The sequence below is a fragment of the Centropristis striata genome, chromosome 23, assembly GCF_030273125.1.
Source record: "Centropristis striata isolate RG_2023a ecotype Rhode Island chromosome 23, C.striata_1.0, whole genome shotgun sequence".
Lineage (NCBI taxonomy): Eukaryota > Metazoa > Chordata > Actinopteri > Perciformes > Serranidae > Centropristis > Centropristis striata.
The window spans coordinates 14,487,881-14,509,394 of NC_081539.1; the positions used below are offsets into that span (position 1 = coordinate 14,487,881).

Consider the following 21,514-nt stretch of genomic DNA (forward strand, 5'->3'; position numbering starts at 1 on the left):
GGATCTGATAAAAAAAAACCCTCAGAACACCCAAATGTGTTTTGTTTTGTATACATTTCTCTCTGCATTACAGTTCGGAGCTAATCCTCCAACACCTTCCCAAATGGAGCTGCAGCAACAGTCGTGCTCAGATATTATTATGAATAATTTATTGCACCCCATTTCAAAGAGCCGAGCAGAAATCCCAACTATTTTTGGTGTAACGGTATCGCGCGTTAGTTAAGTCTGCAGGTACACACTGCAGCTGTTGGGCTCTTGTGCAGCAATGGCATTAGCCTCTCACTGATATCGTTATAGTGTGATTGGTGCTGTATGTGGTCCACCGGCTCAGTGTGCTACCAGGCTTCTGTTTGCTCAAATATATTACAATCTCTGCCTTTTTCTGTGTCCACGCTAAGGTGTCCTTTCAGGTATACGAATGTGCATGTGCATTCTGGATGTGTATTTTGCAGGAGAGACCTATGCATGTAGATCCAGATTGCACACATGTTTATATGTTCAAAACTGCGCAGCCTGCAAGCAAATATTTAAGCAAGTTATTGTCTCTTTAGAGTATGTCTGTGCTCTGCCATCTCAGGTAGTGCACTTGATCATGACATTTGTTTAACATTCCTCACCCCACCCCACCCCATCTCTCTCAGCGACATGGTGAAGTGCCGCATACCTCTTTCTCTCGTTGTTTAAACACGCTCGCCGCTTTTTCCATCTTTTTTTTTTTATTAGAAATGTGAAATGTGTCATGGAGGCAAACACTGGAGCAGCGCAGAGAGGAGGACAGATAAGCCTGGCAGGATTCAAGCCGACTGTTCGAACATGTGTTACCCCGAGGAAGTACTTACTGCAGGAACACAGAGGCGTGACAGCATCTACGAATATTGCCAGTGACCATAAGAGTGACTTCAGTATGTTCTTGAATTTGACTGCTTGTAGGATTTTTTTTTTTTTGTGAGGATGAATCGATGCACGTCAAACCTCCCTGGTGTGATAACCATTAGCGCTGGCCTCGCTGGAGGATGTGACACGAGTTGTGAAATCGCACTGTGTGGTGCGTAGTAGTGGCTGAAATGTGTGAAAATGTGTCCATTTACGCAGAGTTCAACTGAAGGAAAACAACAGGTGCCAAAGTCTGACTTTCCTTCAAAGAGCAGGTGAAGATGATGTCTGCTTCTTGGTAGACATTTTCCTTTCTCTTCCTTTCTTTTTTCATCCTCTGCGGTGTCAGGGGAATACCCTTGTTTGGATGAGTGTGGATTTAGATAGGGCTGACAGGTGGGTGACCAGGGTATCTTGAATGAAGAAGAGTGAACAGGGCTCTGTTCCAGTTCACCTGACAACACGACAGATATGATCGTATGGTTGACTTAACGTAGAGACTGATATTCTGGGGATTAACTTCCGGGGCCACTATTTATTTCTCTCCAGTAATAAAAACCACTCACCGGCAGTCATGATAAAAGTCTCCCACCATGCGTTACTCTCTTGCATTCGTGCAACAGCGAGCACTGCAGCTGATTCTTTCTTGTATTCAAACTGAATCCTGCAAGATAAAAATTTGCAGACGACGGGTGGTCGCACCATTTTCATGCCCTCTGGCAGGCGAAAAAAAAAATGAATGTGAATTCTGAATAATTCCTGATAAATGAGGATGCAAGTGTGCGGAAAGCATGACGTGAAAAGTGTCACTCCATGACATATAAGGAAGGAACGAATCTTCTCTAGTTTGGTCTTTTTTTTCAAGGATTAAAAACAGCATTAAATCACAAAAGTCACTGATAATTTCAGTTTAACGACATTATCATAAACAAGATCTCATATTTAGTGGGTTTTGGGATGCTAAATAAAAATGTTGAGTCAGTTTGAGCGTGTTCTGCTTCAGATTTTGTCCCTGCGGGCCGCCTGGTTGGCTCTGCTTTTTTGAAGGTGGGGTGGCGTCCGATGCGGCCACGGACCCAGGCTGGACAGCGAGCTCGTTTTTGTTCTCCCCTTCACATTGCCAACTCCAGCTGTCACACAGAGGGACAATAGAGAAGAGGAGGGGGTGCTCTCTGAATGGAAAAAATAAACTGGAGAGCCCCCCGTCACACAGCCCCCCTCCCCAAGACTCGTCATCTGCATTTGACAGGACCCCCGTTCTCCTCTCTTCACCGCCCCTTTTCTTTTTCTTTCTCCTTTTCTCTCCCTGTGCTCTCCATAATCCCCCTTTCTCTCTCTCTCTCCCTGCTAAGTGCAGCTGTTGCTCTCCATTGGATCTTTTTTTTTCAGACTGATTGCTAATTAGGATAGCTTCTTGGTGAGTTTTATCTTTAAAACTTGTTAAACTTGCAATTTTCCTCTCCTTTTTTCTTTATTCCGGCGGATCTTACAGGGAAGGGCAGAAAAGACTTCGCCAATTATACACAATTTACTTTAGACTGAGCATTTTTCAGATTGCACCCCAATGTCCCATGCAGCATTCATATAGTTTACAACTACTGTACTGTGTGGTAGCCTCTTATTATAGTGCTCACTTCAGCTTTGAATGCAAAAGCCTACTTTGAAGAATAGACTGCCCCATCTCCCTTATTCTGCTCACATAACTGAATCCCTGGGAGAGGGAGCAGAGGAAAAGGAGAGCCTGAGAAAACAGCAATTCACACACCAAACACAGAGACCCCTAGTAGCTCAACAAATGAGTGTCTAGCCCTATGTCCATTCATATCGCCCCTCGGCCCGCAAGCCTATTAGCCAGGCATCGCTCCTTGAACATTCACTGTCGACAACATGTGGAGGCATCGCTATAGCAACCAGTGGATATGACATGTGCAATGGACGGGGACTCCTGAGCTGCTGAATATAAGGAGGGGCTCAGCCTTAACTAAATGATCGCAAAAAACCCAACCCCACCACCTCCCCATCTCTTTTCATTGGCACAGAGGCGCTGAAAGGACTCACTCGTGGGGCTTCTGCACATTCTTCCGAGGCTCGGAAAATCAGGCGGGCATATCCCACATTCTTCTCCCTTTTCTTATTCTCTCCGACTCTCCCATTTTTTTTCTCTTTTTCTTCATCTCCGTGTTGAAGCCGCGGTCTTTTGTTGGCGCTTGGGGGACGCATGGGACCCTCGCAGGGGAACTTTTGGAGAAGCGGACTGAGTGGGCGGCCGGGACGCACAAACGCTTCTTGGAGCTGCGGCGGGCGTCAGTGGTTAACCATGCTCTCTGGAATACAGGACTCCGCTTCCTGCGTTTGCTGCGAAATGTGCACTCTGCCCCGCGACATGGATTTGGGTAATTATCTCCAGGCTCTAAACGTGTGTGTGCGTGTGTGTGTTTCTTTTTTTCTTTCTTTTTTTTTTTGGGTCGTTTTTACTGTGCAAGTTTTAATGCGTCAACTGCGTAAAGGGCGCCCTAAAGGACCGGCTTTGAAAACTTGCCATCAATCGCAACATCACGTTGAAAGCTGTTTTCACACGTGAATGAAAATTATTTTTTTAGTGTGTCGCAGAATATTTTAGCAGCTCTGCTTTCATGGTTTAATTTTGTTGCATCCTTTCGGCTGCGATAGTCTGCTGGAGATCGCATCTCCATAAGCATATGGGATAAAATATGATCGAGCATCGGAAAAATATGCATTCCAATATAATTAATCTGAGCGTAAACTCTTTGATAATTTTCTAATTAAAGTGGAGATTGAGCCCGGTGGTTTGCTGTGAGCACATCTGGCTGCAGGGGACAAAGTTTGTGTGCAGGTTGATCCTGCCTGCTGCCCGGCAGCAGCTCCAACTCACAAACCCTGAGACCTGAAAGCTGCTTTATCCGCTCTGTGTGTGCACAGATTCTTCTATTTTAATCGTGTATCTTAAAAAAAAATCAGCGCAATTTTCTTCATCTAATTAAAATCGTTTTATTGTTTTCTATTACTTGATGTATTTCCTATATCTGCTGTAGGATTGGTTATCTACAAATTCACCTTCCATGTCGTAGTTTTTATGGTAATATCAGTTTACATATATCAAATAGCTTTTTTTAATTTCTCAAATTAATCATTATTTTGAGAGTTTTCAAAAATCCTAAAAAAAAATAAAAATAAAAAAAACCTAATGGTTTCCACTATACTGTAATAAATGTTTTTTACTATTTCATAGAGTAGCTGCTTGGTGTTGCCAGTGTTTTCCTGTATCTGTGAAAAATAGCATGATTGTTTGCATTTCATGTGTGATCTTTTGTGTTAATCGTAAGGCTATCAGTCAAATTTTTTTTCATATAAACTACTTTAAATGTAGCTCATTTCACACCACTTAAATCTTACATTTTAGGTGCAAAGTTAGGAGCAATTTTTTTTTTTTAAAGTCTTGGTTCAGGGCTGAGGTTTGGCAGCTGTGTGTTTGGGAGGATTTTCTTCTTGTATGTCTTAAAGGTATTGTGATGTGAGTGAATGGGTAGCCAGCCGCCCCAACAACTCCTCTCTGCCTGACCTTTCCTCTATCATTTGAATAATCCAGAGCACCGAAATCCATCTGCCCCTTGTCTCCTCTCAGATTGGCTAATTCACCACACAGGGGCAACGTGAATAGAAGAGGAAAGTCTGTTAGAGGCAGAGAGTAATAACTTCTCTGAGTGTGGATGCTGCACAAATAGTAGTGGTGGACACGGTTTTAAAGGAATCAAAATAAATTAATTCACTCAGGTTTGAAAAGGTGGATTTTGATTAGACATAGAATTAATGGAGGGGGGAAATCATTATTGGACGTATTTCATTTAATGCTCCAACATTCCGATCAAATAATTTCTGATTATAGTAATAATTAGTCTGATTTGTTGAAAATTAAATTCTCATATTTTGATATTTGATCACCTTTTTTCTGTGTTTCTTTAATATTTTAGTTCGACAAAACTGTTTTTAAGACACACTCCAATTATAGCAAAATTACATGATTCTAAAAAAAAAAATAATAAAACAATTAGAAAATAGAAAATAATTAAAATAAAAAAAAGCAAAGTGGCAAAACTCTAAAGGCCCATGAAGGTAATTCTAAGCCTCACATCTCCTCCCTTTTCCTCCTCCTCTTTCTCTCTCCCTTTCTGTATCTCCTCTGGTTTCTGTCTAACACGATTACCGCCTTCAAACACTCTTTTATGCTTCCAGTGCGTTTCAAGCCTGTTTGCTCTCACAGTGAAAATGCTTTTTTCCATTCATTTCAAGGTGTTTACCTGAATAGTAAGAGTAGCCACAGATGGTGGAGTGCGACCTCTTTGATTAACTCGATAGGACCTGTTTTTTCTTTCTTTTCAGGATAAAGAAAATATTTTAGTTAAAGGGACTAGCATGGAGTTGTCAGGCAGGTTTGAACCGATAGGTCTATAGGGGGCACTTTGGTTTCAGAAGCAGCAGTTTTGAACCACTACACCGGTGTAACATGCTGTGTCTACAGTGCAAAATAGGTCTAATGAGGGTTTTTAATGTGCTGTATTCAGCCTTTTATTGTGTGATTATGTGAGAGAGGTTACTGTCTGAAAGGTCTGCATTCTCAACAAGTCCTCTGGCAAATAAAAATGGTCTATATGTTCATTTGATCACTGCACAACGCGGACGAGTCGTTGGATCAAGGCCATCCCTCCCCTCTGTAGCCGTACACGAGCCTCTTCAAACCTCTCAGTTGTTGTCTAACCTCTTAATGCTTGATTAGAAACTACATGCTCGAACCGCAGCAATCGCAATCAACAGCGGCTGTCGTCAGGCCCAACACGGTAATCGACAAGACCTTGGCATCCACACAAACGCTAAAACATTGGCAATTACGAGCCACAAGGTCAAACCATATTGTTAGTGGTGTGTGGTGAAGTGTCTTGTTTTTGAAAATGGTATAACAAGATGTAGCCATCCTTCAGCCGCCCCATTAGACCCCTCAGGCTAAATGTCAGAGCTCGGCCATTCCCCAGCACCCCCACCCCACCCACCCCCACCCCCCCATGTTGTAGATTTGATTCACTTCACCCATCAATCTTTCAATATTGCATGCAGACAATTAGGATCCTGCTGATGTATTCGTGCACCGTTATTGATATTGCCCTTTGAGCTATTGGCATGTGTGCAGCTGATAAAATTGGATCAAAAACAGTGCAGAAGTTGCTTTATACAGGAACACCATGTTTTTGTGTCAGTAAGGATCATTTATGGCTGAGCAAGATAGAGAAAATATCAAAAATAGCACAATATTTAAACCAAAAACCTCAATTTCGATAATTTGACGATATTGGATTGCTAATTGGTGTAAATCATTTTCACAATAAGGTTTATAATCATCAAGTGGCTTGAAATGTCTGATAAGTTCAGAAAGTTACATCCCTTTACTGTAATGCAGCCTTTTAAACTAGAAAAATACTTATTTTATTACAATATCCAAAATCTAAGACGATATCTAGTCTCGTACCACGGTATTGATCTAGAATCGACATATTGTCCAGCCCTAGGATGATTTATGTGAAGTAAAATGTGCTGGGAAGATACTTTATTTCTGTGTTTGAGAGTTAAAAGCAAAACTAACTTGGGACCATGTTAATATTTTATGTAATCAGCGACAACAGTATGGCTACATTTTAGGTATCATTAATTATCCTTCCCAATTAATGCTCCCAATTATCACTGTTATGCTCTCAAAATATCCTGCATCAGTGCGGCCCACAGGGAATTTATCATTACAGTAAATGGCCATGAGTGGACCAATTATCAACACACAGGCCAATTCTTTAACCTACGCTGATAAAAACCTCTCAGATGATAAAACAGCACATTAAAAACAAGTCGGCCATACTGAGACAAACCCCTATACCTTTCTGTTTGAATTAATATGCAGCGTGGTTGTGAATAAAAGGCTTTGCTATTCAACTGGTGGTGGATGGATGAAGGTCCAGTCTGGGCTGCCTGTGTCTCTCTGGTCCTGGTAGCCATTAGCTGTGCGGTTTGGGCCAGGGCCTAATCCAGCCAAACTTAGGACCAGAGGAGCTAATTAAGCACAAGCTTTTAGTATCCCAACCTCCTGTAGCTGCACAGTGCCAGCCCGCCTCATGCCAGCACTAAATGGGGTTGTAAATATCTATAGTGGGGCGCAGTGTGCAGACAGCACTGGACAGGGGTTGGTAATAGGGGTTGACTGAGTCTGAATGTGTATTATAAGGCTGGTATTAGAGCCGGCTAATGAGTGGGGCCGGTCAGACAGCGGTGGTGGGTGGAAGGAGAAGTGGAGGCAGGTAAAGAAGCGCTTGCGGCGCTGTTGCTTTCACACTTTTTCACAGGAAAGTCGAAACAAGCCTCCAGCTGAAAAGTGATGCACTGCAGACTTGATATGGCAGTTGCTGTAAATCAAAAAAAGCCTACATCTATCAGAAAGGAAAGACAGAGTGGCATCCTTTTCTGCTCTGACAATGTGTTCTCTCTCTGTTTGTGTGTGTCCTCCAGAGAGGCAGCCTGACCCAGATCCCTGTGGTAAAGGAGACCAGGGTGGAGTCGGGCCAGTTCCTGCTGCTCTCCGTCCTCTGCATGCTCTTCATCCTGGTGGCGCTGGCAGTGTCCACCACCTTCTTCTGCGTGCGCCAGCGCTCCCACCTCCGCATGAAGGAGAAGCTGGCCAGCCTGGGGACTGACACCAGTACTGATGCCACCGCAACCTATCAGGTACGCACAGCCCTCTCTCTGTGAGCCAATCAGGGCCCAGGACACTTAGCCTGCGCTCTGCTATTGGGAGAACACACACACTGTTCGAGTACGGTAGATTTTCTGATTGGTTAGTTTGTCAATGTGTGTATACGTTTGAGTGATTCTCTTATACCTGCTTTTGTGGCAGTTGTTATGATAGTGATTTGCTTTTTTTGAAGTGTTTTTTATGGTGCTGCACAATAATTCTACATCAGAAATGGCCCTTTTTATGTTTATTTACAATATTTCATACTCTTTATTCATTGGATTTTTAGGCGTATTGCTTCAGTAGATATTCGCTACATCCAATTATTCGATGCTCACCCCAGCCTGAGAAGCGTGTGTGTGTGTGTGTGTGTGTGCGTGCGTGCGTGTGTGTGTGTGTGTGTGTGTGTGTGTGCGTGCGTGCGTGCGTGCGTGCGTGCGTGCGTGCGTGCGTGCGTGCGTGTGTGAGAGAGAGAGAGAGAGAGAGAGAGGAACAGGCCGCCACTGTGACCTATTCCCACTGTTCCTCCAGGGCCATGGACAGCCTGGGCTGTATTGATTTTCAGCGTCGGGGCTCAGCTGTGCCCAGCATGGCACTCAGAACATATTTATCTGCATGTCGCGTTAACATTTTCAATATTTAATCAGGTTTTCACAGGGCTGCTCTGTCTATCCAAACCTGGAGGTGGTGCAGTGTAATAATGATCACCACACAGAAGCGGGGAAAAAAATGTGAATGCATTTTACAAACATTAAGAATATGTTTATTTTTATTTATTACAAATCTCATTTTGCCTCTGTGCAAATTTTAGGTTCTAGATGGCCCTTGCTCTTACTCTATATACCTTTAACGCTGGATAAGTGCTCTGTCAGGCATTCATGTGGGTGTGTTCCTAGTATTTGACAGATAGTTGTTCCTCTTGGCCTGTTTTTGTTCTTATTAGTAGTCTGAAAGAGGCGGGGGGCGACAGGGGAAGCTGTAATCCCACTACCAGTGCTCCTCTCTGGGCTCCATGTGTCTGTCCTCTGGCCCTCTCTGGTGCTAACTGCATCTCCCCGCCTGCTCCTGGGACGACTTCTCAGCTGCGGTGCAGCAAGGCTTTTCTGCAGAGAGATGTTGAGAAGTAGGATGAATTATGAGGTGGACCTGGATATTGCCCCGAGGCCAAGGCCCAGGGCACCGCTTCATGGCTCTAATCATTAAAGTCTGACGGCGGGAAAGCTGATCCAAGACCAGGGCTTAGACGGGCCTGTGCTCCAGAGGGAAATATCACTATGATAGATCATGAGATAGCATGTGCTTTCACAAGGCATTTTCTCTGCTCTGCCCTGCCCTCTCTGTTATTAATTGAGTATGCAAATGAATTCTGTGGAGATGACTGGCTTTGCCTCCCAAAACCAAACATGATTGGGTTTGCAGACTATGAATATATAATAGAAAAAACAACTGTGACCACACCTTATGGAGGGAGTGAGGGTGTGGTTGTGACAGAGTGTGTTCTTTTACACAGTATTAGACTGCAAAAAAATCTGGCATATTTCTTTCATTTTTCATTTTTTCTCATTTTGGATATACTAGAGTAGATTATGCCTCGTCTGAATTTCTGATGCCCTGTGTCTGCACTGAGGCATGATGGGAGAAAAGCTGAGTCATTGGGAGAAGTGTAATCTTTGTAGCAGTGGGACTTCTAGCGAGTCTCAGAAACCTGGAGATATCAATCAAAACAGAAAATTATACTTTACAATTGTGCCAATGCATTTTTATCTCCTTTGGTTCTCTGTGGTTGTATATATTCACAGTGGAGCTCTTGTTTGATTGATCGATAGATTCTCCCATCTTTGCAAAAAAGAATCCAAATTCTTCTTTTTAAACAAAGTCGTTTTTGCTCTATAGGGCTTAGCGTTGCAGTATGGTGATTTTGTGCAGGATTTTACTTTTAAAAGCTCACTTTTTTAACAACTAAAAGATCTATTCTTAAACAATGAAGATAGTTGCTGTGTGGCAGCCAGGTGTGACATACTGAATTTATTCTGTAAATCGTGTAGAGTTCCTCAACCATGTATTTTTTGACATAATTAGTATAAGCTCCATAATCCACAAGGATAAGCCATTAATCTACAGGCAAGTGAGGACAGATCAAGTCAGCCGAGATACAGGATTTTACAATGTGCATTTATAGAACCCAGCCCCTAACAGCAAGGATAAGCACGTAACCTACATAAAACTATTGTTATGTGCAACAAAAGAAGATAAATACATGAAACCTTGTAAGAAGTCTGGGAGAGAAAACAGCATTTTTGATGATCTGTGCTTCACCATTATCTCCTGTAATCCCCAGGAGCTGTGTCGCCAGCGTATGGCAATCCGGACGTCGGAGCGCGTCGAGCGGCCGGAGACCCTGCGCCACTCGCGGCTCAACAGCGTCTCATCCCAGTTCAGCGATGGCCCCGCCGCCAGCCCCTCGACCCGCAGCAGCACCTCCTCCTGGTGCGAAGAGCCAGTTCCGTCCAACATGGACATCTCCACCGGTCACATGATACTGGTAAGAAACTCGCTTTGACTCTTTTGACAATGTGAGCAATGATTCATGTGGTGGGAAAAGTGGCGAGGGAGGAAGTTGGTTGAAATGTGGTTTGTTGTTTGGGCCTCAGAGATTTTTTGTGGTTCTTAGGATCAGATTGTTACAACTAAACAACCACAACGTCATGTCTCACTGACTCTTCACTTAACCTGCCAGAGTGGGTTCAGTATTGTTTGAGAAATTTAAATGGTTTTGGTAGGAATACATTAAATTCAGACTTCATCATAGATCATAGATCTGTGATTCCCAACCAGGAGCTTTTGCACCACAAGAGGTTCTTCTGCAGTTGCTCAAGTTATGTGGATTTGCTAAATTTATTTGGGGAAAGAAAATTGAATTTTTTTAGGATTTTATTAGATCAAAATGTTCAATTTAAGGAGAAATGCACACAGACCATATTCAGAGTCTGCACCTTTAAACGAGGCTTCAAGACTTCCGTACGGTTGTGATGTCACAACTTTACTATATACAATCATATATAGCCATTACAGTCATTCCCCAGCTGCAATGAAGGTGCAGAAGACCCGGACACACTGACCAATCAGAGCAGACTTGGCTTTTTCAGCAGGAGGTTCTTAAAGAGACAGGCCCCAAAAACTAGTGTTTCAGAAAGAAGGTGAATACAGGTTTATTCAGAGACAGTTTGAAAAAAATAATGTATTTTTAAAACATCTAAACATGTTCTTATATGAACCTAAAAAGAGAATAATAAGTTTATTTTAACTAAAAACATAAATGACCCTATTCAGTCAGCTGAATAATGCAATTGAGAGTGGGTGAAACGAATGAGAAAGGGAAGCAGAAACAGTTTGCTACAAGTAATGGGTAAACGGTTGGAGTAGTTTGCTAAAAGCAATGGAAAAAAAGGTCAGCTAGAGGTAACAGATAAATGGTTGAAACAGTTAACTAAACATAATGGATAGACGGTAGAAAAAGCTCACAATAACGAATAAAAAGTTTAAATACTAAGCTAAAAGTAATGGGAAAAACGGTTGAATAGTCATCTGGCAATCATGGATAATCAGTTAGTGAAACGTAATGGAAACACCTTCGAAATAGCCACAGGTAATGGTTATAATGGTTGAATGTAATGGTAGTAAATGGTTGAAATGTCTTCTGTTACTCCAAGTGGTGCAGTACAAATGCAAATAACATGACTGGCTGAACCGCCCGAAACAAGGACAGTTAAATTTTATGAAAAACTATCGCAACAATAAAAACTTTTTAAAAACAACATCCATTTTAAAAATCAATTAAGAATAAACACATTCTGTGTTGATGTACGAGTACATGAGCTCGTCTCTCAGGGCCTTTGGGGATACGTCTGAAGGAATAGGTTTCATGTGAGCATACATTACAGTGTTTTCCTTTAAAACTCCCTATGAATATGCGAGGCCCTGTGCTGAAAACCAACAGCTTGATTTCTCCCTGTTTATCTGTTTGGATGTGTCTCTTTTTCATCCCTCTCTCACCTCATTCCCTTCAGAACCCTGTTATCTTTGTTTTTTTTCCCCCCATCACTCTTCCCGCTGTTTTTCCTCCCTCTTGCTTTATCTCGGCTCTGTTGTCTTCATTTTTTCTCCTCTAACTTTTCCCTCCCTTTACTGTGTCATTTTCTCTCTTTATCATTCCGTCCTGCGTCTCTCCCCTCTGTCATTTTCATCTTTTACCCCCTCCGTCTCTTTTACTTCTGCTGCGAAATAAGGCAGACATTGTTTTGCGTGATGAGAGCTGCACAAAACTGAAATATCATTATCCATGTGATTGTCATTTGGATGTTTAAGAAATTTTGTTAGTTTTCCTTTTTTCTGGGTTGAAAAAGCTTTTGGCTGCCACAAACACACAATGGATTGTTTTAATTTTGCACAACTTTCGCTTCATTCATTTGAGACAAGCTTGATAAAAGAGATGGATAGATGCCTTGCAGTGTTTCCATTAATGGAGAGAGCATTCATCACACTGCATGTCTAGCTTTTATATTGGGAGGCTATAATGAATGAGAGTGAATCTGAGTAATGCCTTGTATTGGTGGTAATAGATGGGTTTTGTTGCACTCGTCAAGGCTTGTTTGTGAAGCCCCTTTTGAAAACATTGACAATAGAAAAGCATTTAGCCCTGCAATAACAAAAGAGGCACTGTGAATCATTTCTAGGAGCTGTTATTATTAGCCTTATAGTTTCTTCAGCGCAGACATTGCAATGTAGAAAGGTAAAACACTCAGGGACCTTTACTTCTCTTTCATGCCATGATTGACATGGAGATGTCCTATAGGGGTTCATCTTTAAAATTCCACCGCCATCTCACATGAAACCATGTGTGAGATTGCCTTGTTATCACTGATCTCAGACCTATATTTTCCCATCTCGGCTCTCCTCTCCTCTCATCTCCCCTCTCTCGCTCTTTGGAGCTCACACCGTGTGGAGAAGGATGATGAATACCCGGCTTTCCAAAGCACAGATGCTGGGGGTCCTTTTTTTTTTTTTTTTTGAGGCCCAATCACCTCACACACACACACACACACACACACACACACACACACACAACCACAGCCACTATAACCTATGATGTTGCGCCCCAGCGTTCAGCCCCCCTCAAGACTTAAAAAGTCTTGCATAACAACTTCCAACTCCCAAAGTGAGATTGGATGCCTCTGTGTGCTGAGTCATCCGCTGGGTTTGACACACCTCTGCTATCTTACATTTTCTATCTTCTCTTCTCCTTTCCCTCTTTCAGCTGCAGCATGCTGCCACAACCATGCAAATATTAACTACTTAATGATAAAAACTACAAAATTAGATAACCAGATGTAACATGGAGACATGTGGCTGTGTTTCTCTCCTTATTGCTGCAGTGTTTCAGCACCATGGACAGCACTTTACAGTCGTGTTTTTCTCATGTTAAACAAAAACCACCTCAGTCTATCCAGCTCCCCTACTGTCCAGAAACAGGGTCAAAATGTTGGTACAGTTGCTTTTGCTGTACGGTTCCCTTGGCTTAATCACCTCTCTACTGAGAAAATAATCAATAATTTTGTTGCTTGAGGCTCTTTTTCATTATGTTGAGTAGTTATTGTTTTTTTTGTTTTGTTTTTTCAAATGATGGAGTATTTGCTCAAAGGGAGAATAGACTGAGGCGAAGGCAAATAGCCACTGACTCATATCTCAGCATGTTCTGCCCTTGGTTGCTTTTACTCACAATGTTCAAATTGAGCAAAATAACAATTTGCTGTTCAATTTCAGGCAAAGCAATGTTCTTTTCATTTAGCTATTATTAGCCAGCACGCACAAACATACATATTAATACCTTTTTTTCCACCTCTCGCTGCTGTTTATCATATCATAAAGCTCCCTGTACAAACTGTTACCAGTATTGTTGGTTTTAATTTGACAGTGGAGCTTGACAGTAATGTGTTACCTGTTGTGTCTGGCTCCCCTGGTTGTCCCTTCATCCTGATTTCACCCAGCACCCTCTGCTGCCGAGGAGACTTCTTAGGAAGGATTAGACATTGTTTCCCTGACACCCAGGCCTCCCATCCCAACCCTCTGATTGGCAGACATAATCCCCCCATTCACTAAACCTTCGTTACCCTGTCTCTGGAATACGCCATGGTCCACTGCCTCCCCCTAGGAGCGGGAGGGCTTGATAAGGGCCTGCTGGCTGCATTGCATTAAGCTGCGAAAATATGAATTTGGAATGCAATCGATTCAGGGCATCGTTTGAATAGAATGGGAGGCAATTCAGAGTGGATTTATCAAGTACATGGAGATGTAATATTGGTAGAGGAGGTGGGATGCTGTCAGGCTGGCAAGCAGAGAGTACTTGTACAGGGTGACAAGAGCATAGTGGTGACAGGCTCTGTCAAGTGGCCATAATGGCATGCTGTCATTTTCCTGGGAAGACAGCGCTGTGTGTTTGCGTAGGCGATGCACAACAACACACATGCAAATATACGTGTGTTGGCTGCTATTAGTATTGACATTAACTTTATTTTTTTATTTTCATATAATTGGGTTTTTTGCATAAAATTAAAAGTTCAAACAGGGATGGTTCAAAGTATAACAGCATAAATCTGCGGTAATATTTCAGAAATATCACTTTATGTCATTAATGGGTTCAGATTGTGCTGTTGTGTTCTCTCATTATGCAGCTGCATTATTCACAAGAGTTGCTTTTCCAGTTCTCACTGTGGCCTTTAAGACCTGAGTGGCACCTTTAGTGCCATATCAAACAATAAACTTTGATTTCCATTGTCTGTAGGATTTGTAATGTTCTTATAAGTCACCTAATATCCTCTGCATGCGTGCAGGAGATGTCTGAATTCATGAGCCATCAAAGGGTAATTGCCTATTATGTGTTGGACAAGCTTATTTGTGATTGCCATCTATGTAGGAATTGTATATATTCTGCAAAGACTTGGATTTTCCATTTGACAGACAGGAGTGAATACGTCGGCCGTAACAATAGAGTGTCACCTCTCCGCTCAGCCTACCTATACTGCCTTTAATATGGGATAAAAACCAAGCACATCTGGGTATCACTTTCATTGTATTAGCCAGCTGATCCCTGACATCAGTTTATGAGTCTGTAATCTTCTGCCTCACACAATAGCGGACTAAACCATTTAACCCCATTGGGAGGGGAGCCATGATACAGGAGAGGAAGCGAAACACGGCGCTACGCTACAAAAGATCGTCTTGCCAGCTACAGTCTCTAAGCTCCCTAAGACTTGCCCTGGTTTGGGAGAATACACACACACACACACACACACACACACATAGGCCTCTACCCCTCCCCCTTCTCTTTTTCCATCTTTGTCTCTCTAGCGAATTCAATTTTGTCTTCTCCAAGCGACGGCTTAAATGCAGACAATCTTATCAGTGGCTGTGCAAGCAGTGAGGGACGTGATTGAAACACCCCTGAAGTATTTCCAATGCAGACAAACCTTTCAGGAGTCTTAATTGTGCGTGATTTTTTTCTTCTTCTCCCTCTCTCGGTCAAACACACATGCACAAAGACACAAACATTAGCACACCTTCCCCATCTATATCTCCAGCCTCCTCCTCCTCCTCCTCCTCCTCACCCAGTTGTAACGCTGCACAGCAGCTTAGAACAATAAAGCTCCATGACACCTGATCATAGCTTTAATGGAGAGATGCTGTTGTCAAGGCTTTAGTGTTTGCTCCAGTTTATTTAAGCCAGCTATATTGTGGAAATGAATGTGTCACATTAATTAATCCAAATGTGCTGCAAAAACGAACATATTTTGAGATGAATCCCTTTGTTTTTTGCACGCTTCTGGCTTGTTGTCTGAAATGGTGGCTAAGTTGGTGTCTGTTTTCCCCTAGTCATACATGGAGGACCACTTGAAGAACAAGAACCGTCTGGAGCGCGAGTGGGAGGCCCTGTGCTCCTACCAGGCAGAGCCCAGCGCCTGCAGCGTGGGGCAGGGCGAGCAGAACTCCAAGAAGAACCGCTCAGACTCCGTGGTCGTATGTGAGTTGATTTAGATGCTCATTCATATTTATTTCTGGCAGTAAAAATGTTCCCATGATTTATGATATGGATGCTTCAAAGAAGTACATAAATCCAGTTTAAACTACACTGAAAAAAATGATTTTCAAACAAATGATCAGGCTTAGTATTGTTACAGATTACATTAGACAAATGTCTGTTTTAAACTGGAACGTCCATTGCATGAGAGCCAAGATCCAAGTATATTAGGGTTTAGTAAAAAATACAACATTATACTTGTGTTATCAAACTCTGCCCTTAAATACATGTGGCTCCTTCATTCGATGAGGACATTTTTCCTAGCCTAGCATCAATGTTTTAGCACTGTATAACGTTTGTAATGCATTGTAATTAAGATACTTTTACACTGTAGACATTTACGTCAGCTGGGAACATTTAAAACTGAGCTCTTTTGAGTTTTCAACCAATCGCTACCAATCAATTGGTAGAGGGTTGCAGGGATGACATATTAGCATGGTGTCTTCTACAAAAAGCAAATAACATTTTTCCATTGGATTTTAGATTATAACAGAAAATAAGCTCTGTGGCAAACATGTTTATGATACTTATGTGTGTTAATCAGCAAGATAATCTTCACAAATGAACACCACTTTTATGGTTTTACGGTTTAAGCCTAAATGCAATCACCAGGAGTGAAAAGCTAATGTTAGGCTATAAACAAACTACAGCGTGGTCACATGACTTCAGCATCACCACCAAAGATGATGATGACTCTTTAGCCATTTGTTAGCCACCACCTGTTTTAAGACATGGAAAAACTTCAAAATATTATAGACATATAGACACATTTTACCTTACCTTACCATTTTTATTACAACACGAGTTGCATAGACCCTGTTTACACTTAGTTTGAAATGTGTCTTGGGCAATCGGATCACAAGTGGACAGGCACATTGATGTTTCTACCTGTGTGTATCAGGGGGTTTCCAGAGGTGTCCAGCTGAAGACTGTGTTCAGATTTTGTTACTTCCTTCACCACTTCTGCTAGGTCAAATTGCCCCAGGAACATTTATTACATTGGATAACAACAACAACTTGAGTTGAGATGTCAACTGTTTTCTCTGGCTAGCTATTATTTACCTATATGGCTTTTTGCACTTAATTACATTAGCAGAACAAACTAATTTTGTTATGTTTGGCCGTTGCCGCTCTGTCATCAAATCGATCACACGGCTTGCATTGATGACATATTTTCCTGTTATGTCCTTGGCTTGGACGCATCAGAATACATCAGCGTTTACACTACAAAATATATGTGGTGAAATATGTCCTAGACCACCTCGGCAAGTGGTCTGATCACAATGCATCTTGGACCCTGTTTACACTTGTATTTCATGTGTGATCTGATCGCTGAAGACACATTTTGAATCCAAGTGTAAACAGGGTCATTGTGTTTTTAGCTTAACTTACAGAAATGTAGTTAAAACATTTAAAACTGACTTTGGATATATGAGTTAGTGACAAACTGCAGTGCATATGTAAGTAAACGTTAAATAATCTTGAGTTTCAGGATCGCATAATTTTACCCATTGTAACTGCTGATGTCTGTATACGTCTGTATCCACTATTATTCTCTTAAAAGTTCAGTTTTTCCGTTCTGTTTGGTTTTAATTTCACCACACAGTGGCTTTTAGACATTTTTCTGTTGTTTGCCAACAGACGGAATTGACGAGTTGGCTCCTTCATTCAATGCAAAGTCAATGGAGAGCAATGAATTGTTTCCTCCTCTGGTGGGGGCGGGCCTTGAGTGTGCTGTGTCTCTATGTGATCTGAGTTTTTGACTCTTAAACTCATATTGATGAGCATAAATAATATCTAAAGACATTTTGCAAACTTTGATTTCTGCTTATTTAGTTATGAAATATAAAATAAAATAATATTCAAGTTTTTAGGGGGATAATTGTGAAGCAGATGTGTTTAAGGAGACTGCTGAAGTGGGTTTAACTTCACTTGAAACAGATTATCTGAATCTTTTAACAGTTTCTCTTGTTTCAGAAAAGGGGATTTTAAGACCCACAGCTTACAGACTTCTTAAAATATTTTATTATTTCACTTGAAACATTCCTTACTGAAGGTGAAGCAATTCACTTCCGAACAGTGTGTGCGTATGATGAAAGTCTGGTGAAATTGCAGTCTCTGCAGCTCGTTCCTTACATATTCCTCTGCTCAAAATTCTGTTGTTATTGTGCGGGGAGGGAAAACAGTGAAAAAAGCATGTTGATGAATTATGCATCTCCATTACAGATGATCATTCCAGGATCACCTTGAAAGCGGCGAATAACCACAGCAACTCAGATTACATCAATGCCAGTCCTATAGTGAGTATTGTTTATTCATTATAACTCTACGTTGTGCATATTTGTTGTCTCTGAAGCCTTTTTTGTACCAGGAGTACCTGTTGGGGTTGGATTTTACTTTGAGATAAAAAGAAGTTTCAAAGGACTTGTCATTGATCAGTGCATTGATCTTTTTTTTTTTTTTTTTTTTAACTTTGTTCTCCATGCTGGTAGCCTCAGTGGTGTTGAATCACTCTGCTACTTTCACTGCTTTCAAAATGGCCTCTCCCTGGAGGTACCCCCCTTTTTTCATCCCAACTATAAAGAATTATACATTATTTTTGACTACACAAATGTAACCCCCCACAAATCCAGAAAGGCCTCAGTGTTGGAGAGGGCGAAGGGTTTTTTCCCCCAAAAAAACATTGCCAGTCATGATTTCCCCTGAGGCTGCTGAAAAGGGATTCCATCAAAGGGAACAGGAAACTATGCATTTCAAATACAGTGCCAAAATTTCTGAGGAGATAGATGAGGGGGGGCACACACAGCTGCACTAAAAGCCTATTACTCTTCAGCAACAAACATTTATTCCTCCATTTTCTCTAATGGCATTTTTTCTAAGGTTTTTTAGCTTATTTGATGAGTGCGACATTTGCCATCTTATAGAACAATATTAGAATAAAGTTCATAAATCAGGGGAAGAAGTTGGCAAAAAATCTGATTTGTGGCGAAAAAATGCTATGAAGTTAACTAGGAGTGTTTTGGTGCAGTTGGGAGAAGGAAAAAAAAGCATCTAGAAAGACAAACGGATGTTGAAGATGGGTGAAGTAATGGCGGATGCAGTGGTGTGTGGATGAAAGGACAGTAATTACACCACAAAAGGGACCCCTGGCTGAGCCCAGCAAAACTGTGATAATTATGTCTGTCAATGCGGCTTCTTCCTCCTCATTAGCTTCAGGGGCAGTGGCCTACGAGTAAATAATCTGTCGCTTCTTTCTGGGAATCAGGGGTCAGAGAGGCAAAGAGAAGGAGGGATTTTAGCTCCCTGCAAAGCAAAGGGTGACACACACGCATAGGGAAAAAGCTTGGATAATGGTTAATGCTTGACCACAGATGATGCAAGCGCTCCCAGATGTACGGCATCATTAGCAGGAGGAGTGGTTTAAAGGAATGTGTGGTCAAAGCCTGGTCGCCTTTGTCTCGTCTGGCCATTTTACAAAGTCAAATGCCGTGTTGCTTTTTCAATTTTCCACCTGTTCTTGATGCTTTTGTTTTTCAAACTTTTCTAGAATGAGCTCGGCTGGCGTTTAGCTTTTCGAGCTCTCTATCTTACATAAATGCAGGATCAAGGCGCCGCAGCAAGGTGTTGCAAGTTGAGACGCTTCTCCGGGAACAGATATTTGTGCGAGCTATTTCAGTACAAGCTATTTTACTTCAAACCAAAGAGCACTTCTTTGCCTTTTTGTTGTAGTCTATCTTCTTCCCACAATGGCAAGGGGAGGACAGCTGAAACGCAGGACTACTCTTTCATGTTTGCGCTTTAGTATTCATGCAGGGATGTCAACACACAGCTACAGCATGTCTGTGTCCTTGAGATTGGCTAAACGGAGTGGCAGCACTAGCATTCGCCACCACCCTTTCATTTCGGTGGGGGATTTTTTTATTTTTTTATTTTAACAAATCCATGAGAGGAATTTCAACCAGGAAGCATGAAGAGAAAATTGAACATCATGGTTATACCTAATTGAAGTAGAACAGTGGGTAATGAACATAATGTTTCCCGCATTTATGTGTCCTTTTGTGAAATTTCTTCAATAGAACGGCAGTCAAATTTTCACATTTCAGCCGGCACTGTGTAGGTGTACTGAATGAACATTTTCAGTCGCTCATGCTTCACTCCCGCCCCCCTGCCCCCATGATCATTTAGTCACAACTACAATACCCACAATGAATAATAACACCCTGCCTGACATCTCACAGACACTGGATTCAGATAATGCCTTTAAATAATAATTTTAAAAAGTCATAGATATGAATCTGTACCTGGGGAAATCTGCTTGCTTAACACCCAAAAAACTGACAGTACATTTAAATCAACAGAAGTCTCTTTCTATCAAGCCTGACTTGTAATTAAATCGCAGCTAGGATGTAGATTTGAAAGAGAAAACAATTTGACATTTGTAATCCACCGTAATGAAAACAAATTACAAACAGACACGAAGTCGCAAACAGACAAGAAATTGATTTTGATTAAAATTTTTGGAAGTTGAATGTTGGTTTTTTTCAGCCGTTCAGAGCATTAAAAAATTAATCCTGTTGTTGAGGTTATTAAACATGAAGGGGAAAAAATCATTATGGTAACATTAAAGCCATGAAGAAATGCTCCGTAATTATTTTCCTTTTAAGGCTGAGTGTCGAGCTCTATGAGCTTGACAAATGAGTTAAAGAAAAACACAAAGAAATGAAATGGAAAAACTAGATGTTTTACTTTTTAGATTATGTTCAGTGTCCTTGACAAGTTGGTCTTCTGTGTAAAAAACACAAAAAAAAGCCATTAAGTACGACCTAGTGGCTCACCTACTGCTTTTTATTTGGTAAGTGTCCCATAAATAATATGAAAAGAATCCGTATACTTACAAAAATGCAGCACAGTTTGGGTGCGTTGTCTATCATTATAATGCCACTATACAATGCATTGATATGTGCCCATTCATTTCTTTTCCTGCAAAACATGTCAACATCTTTCCACTGATGCATCTTGCACTCAAGGGTGTGCATAAAAATTCCATTCAATAAAATGTGATCATTGATTTTAGGGGGCAACCCAGCCAACACCTACTCAATCAAGTCTCAATCACATCCCTCAAATCAAGCCCCCCATGTCATTACGTCCCACCTGAACATTCAGCTCCCTCACATCAACAGCCTGCAGGCTTTAAAGTCCCGCCACTATATCATGTTTCATGTCGAGACCCGTCAAAACATGACAGAAATGGAGATCTGAAAGCCATTTCAGGAGGTCGGTGGTATGATGAGACGGTACATGACTTAAATAAAGCAGAAGTGAAAGCATTCCTGAATGATGAGATAATGAAAAGGAAATTAAAGTTATTGAAGGTAATAAGAATGAACGGCCATTTTGAATATTGAAAGGGTTGGAAACTGTAATTAGATAGACCGCAAGAGCCAAAGTCTTCAACAGTTTTTTAACATTTTTATTCAAATGTGATTTTTAAAGGTACAATGTGAAGCAATGTGCATGTATTAATCACCTTGTACTGGCAATATGTGAGCAGATTGTAATGTAGCTTAAAAACTGAGACCTTCCCTGACTCTCTCAGCTGCCTATAGCAGCATGTGGACTGATTTCTATGTAAAGAAAGTTTTTTTCTGGGAAATTGCAAAGGATGTGACATTTATTCAAAGTCTAGAGTGTCTTGCTTCTCTTCTAGAGTGCTAAAGGCAACA

The 21,514-nt window shown here is 41.4% G+C and overlaps 1 protein-coding gene across 1 annotated transcript in view; it reads left to right on the top strand.

Annotated features, from left to right (window-relative positions):
- ptprn2 (protein tyrosine phosphatase receptor type N2) overlaps positions 1-21,514 on the top strand; it is a 145,279-nt gene that overhangs the window by 106,599 nt on the left and 17,166 nt on the right. Inside the window, exons 12-15 of the mRNA XM_059326577.1 lie at positions 7,435-7,650; positions 9,996-10,199; positions 15,584-15,731; positions 18,015-18,088. Coding sequence (XP_059182560.1) covers positions 7,435-7,650; positions 9,996-10,199; positions 15,584-15,731; positions 18,015-18,088 — 642 coding nt within the window. The remainder of the gene's footprint in view (positions 1-7,434; positions 7,651-9,995; positions 10,200-15,583; positions 15,732-18,014; positions 18,089-21,514) is intronic.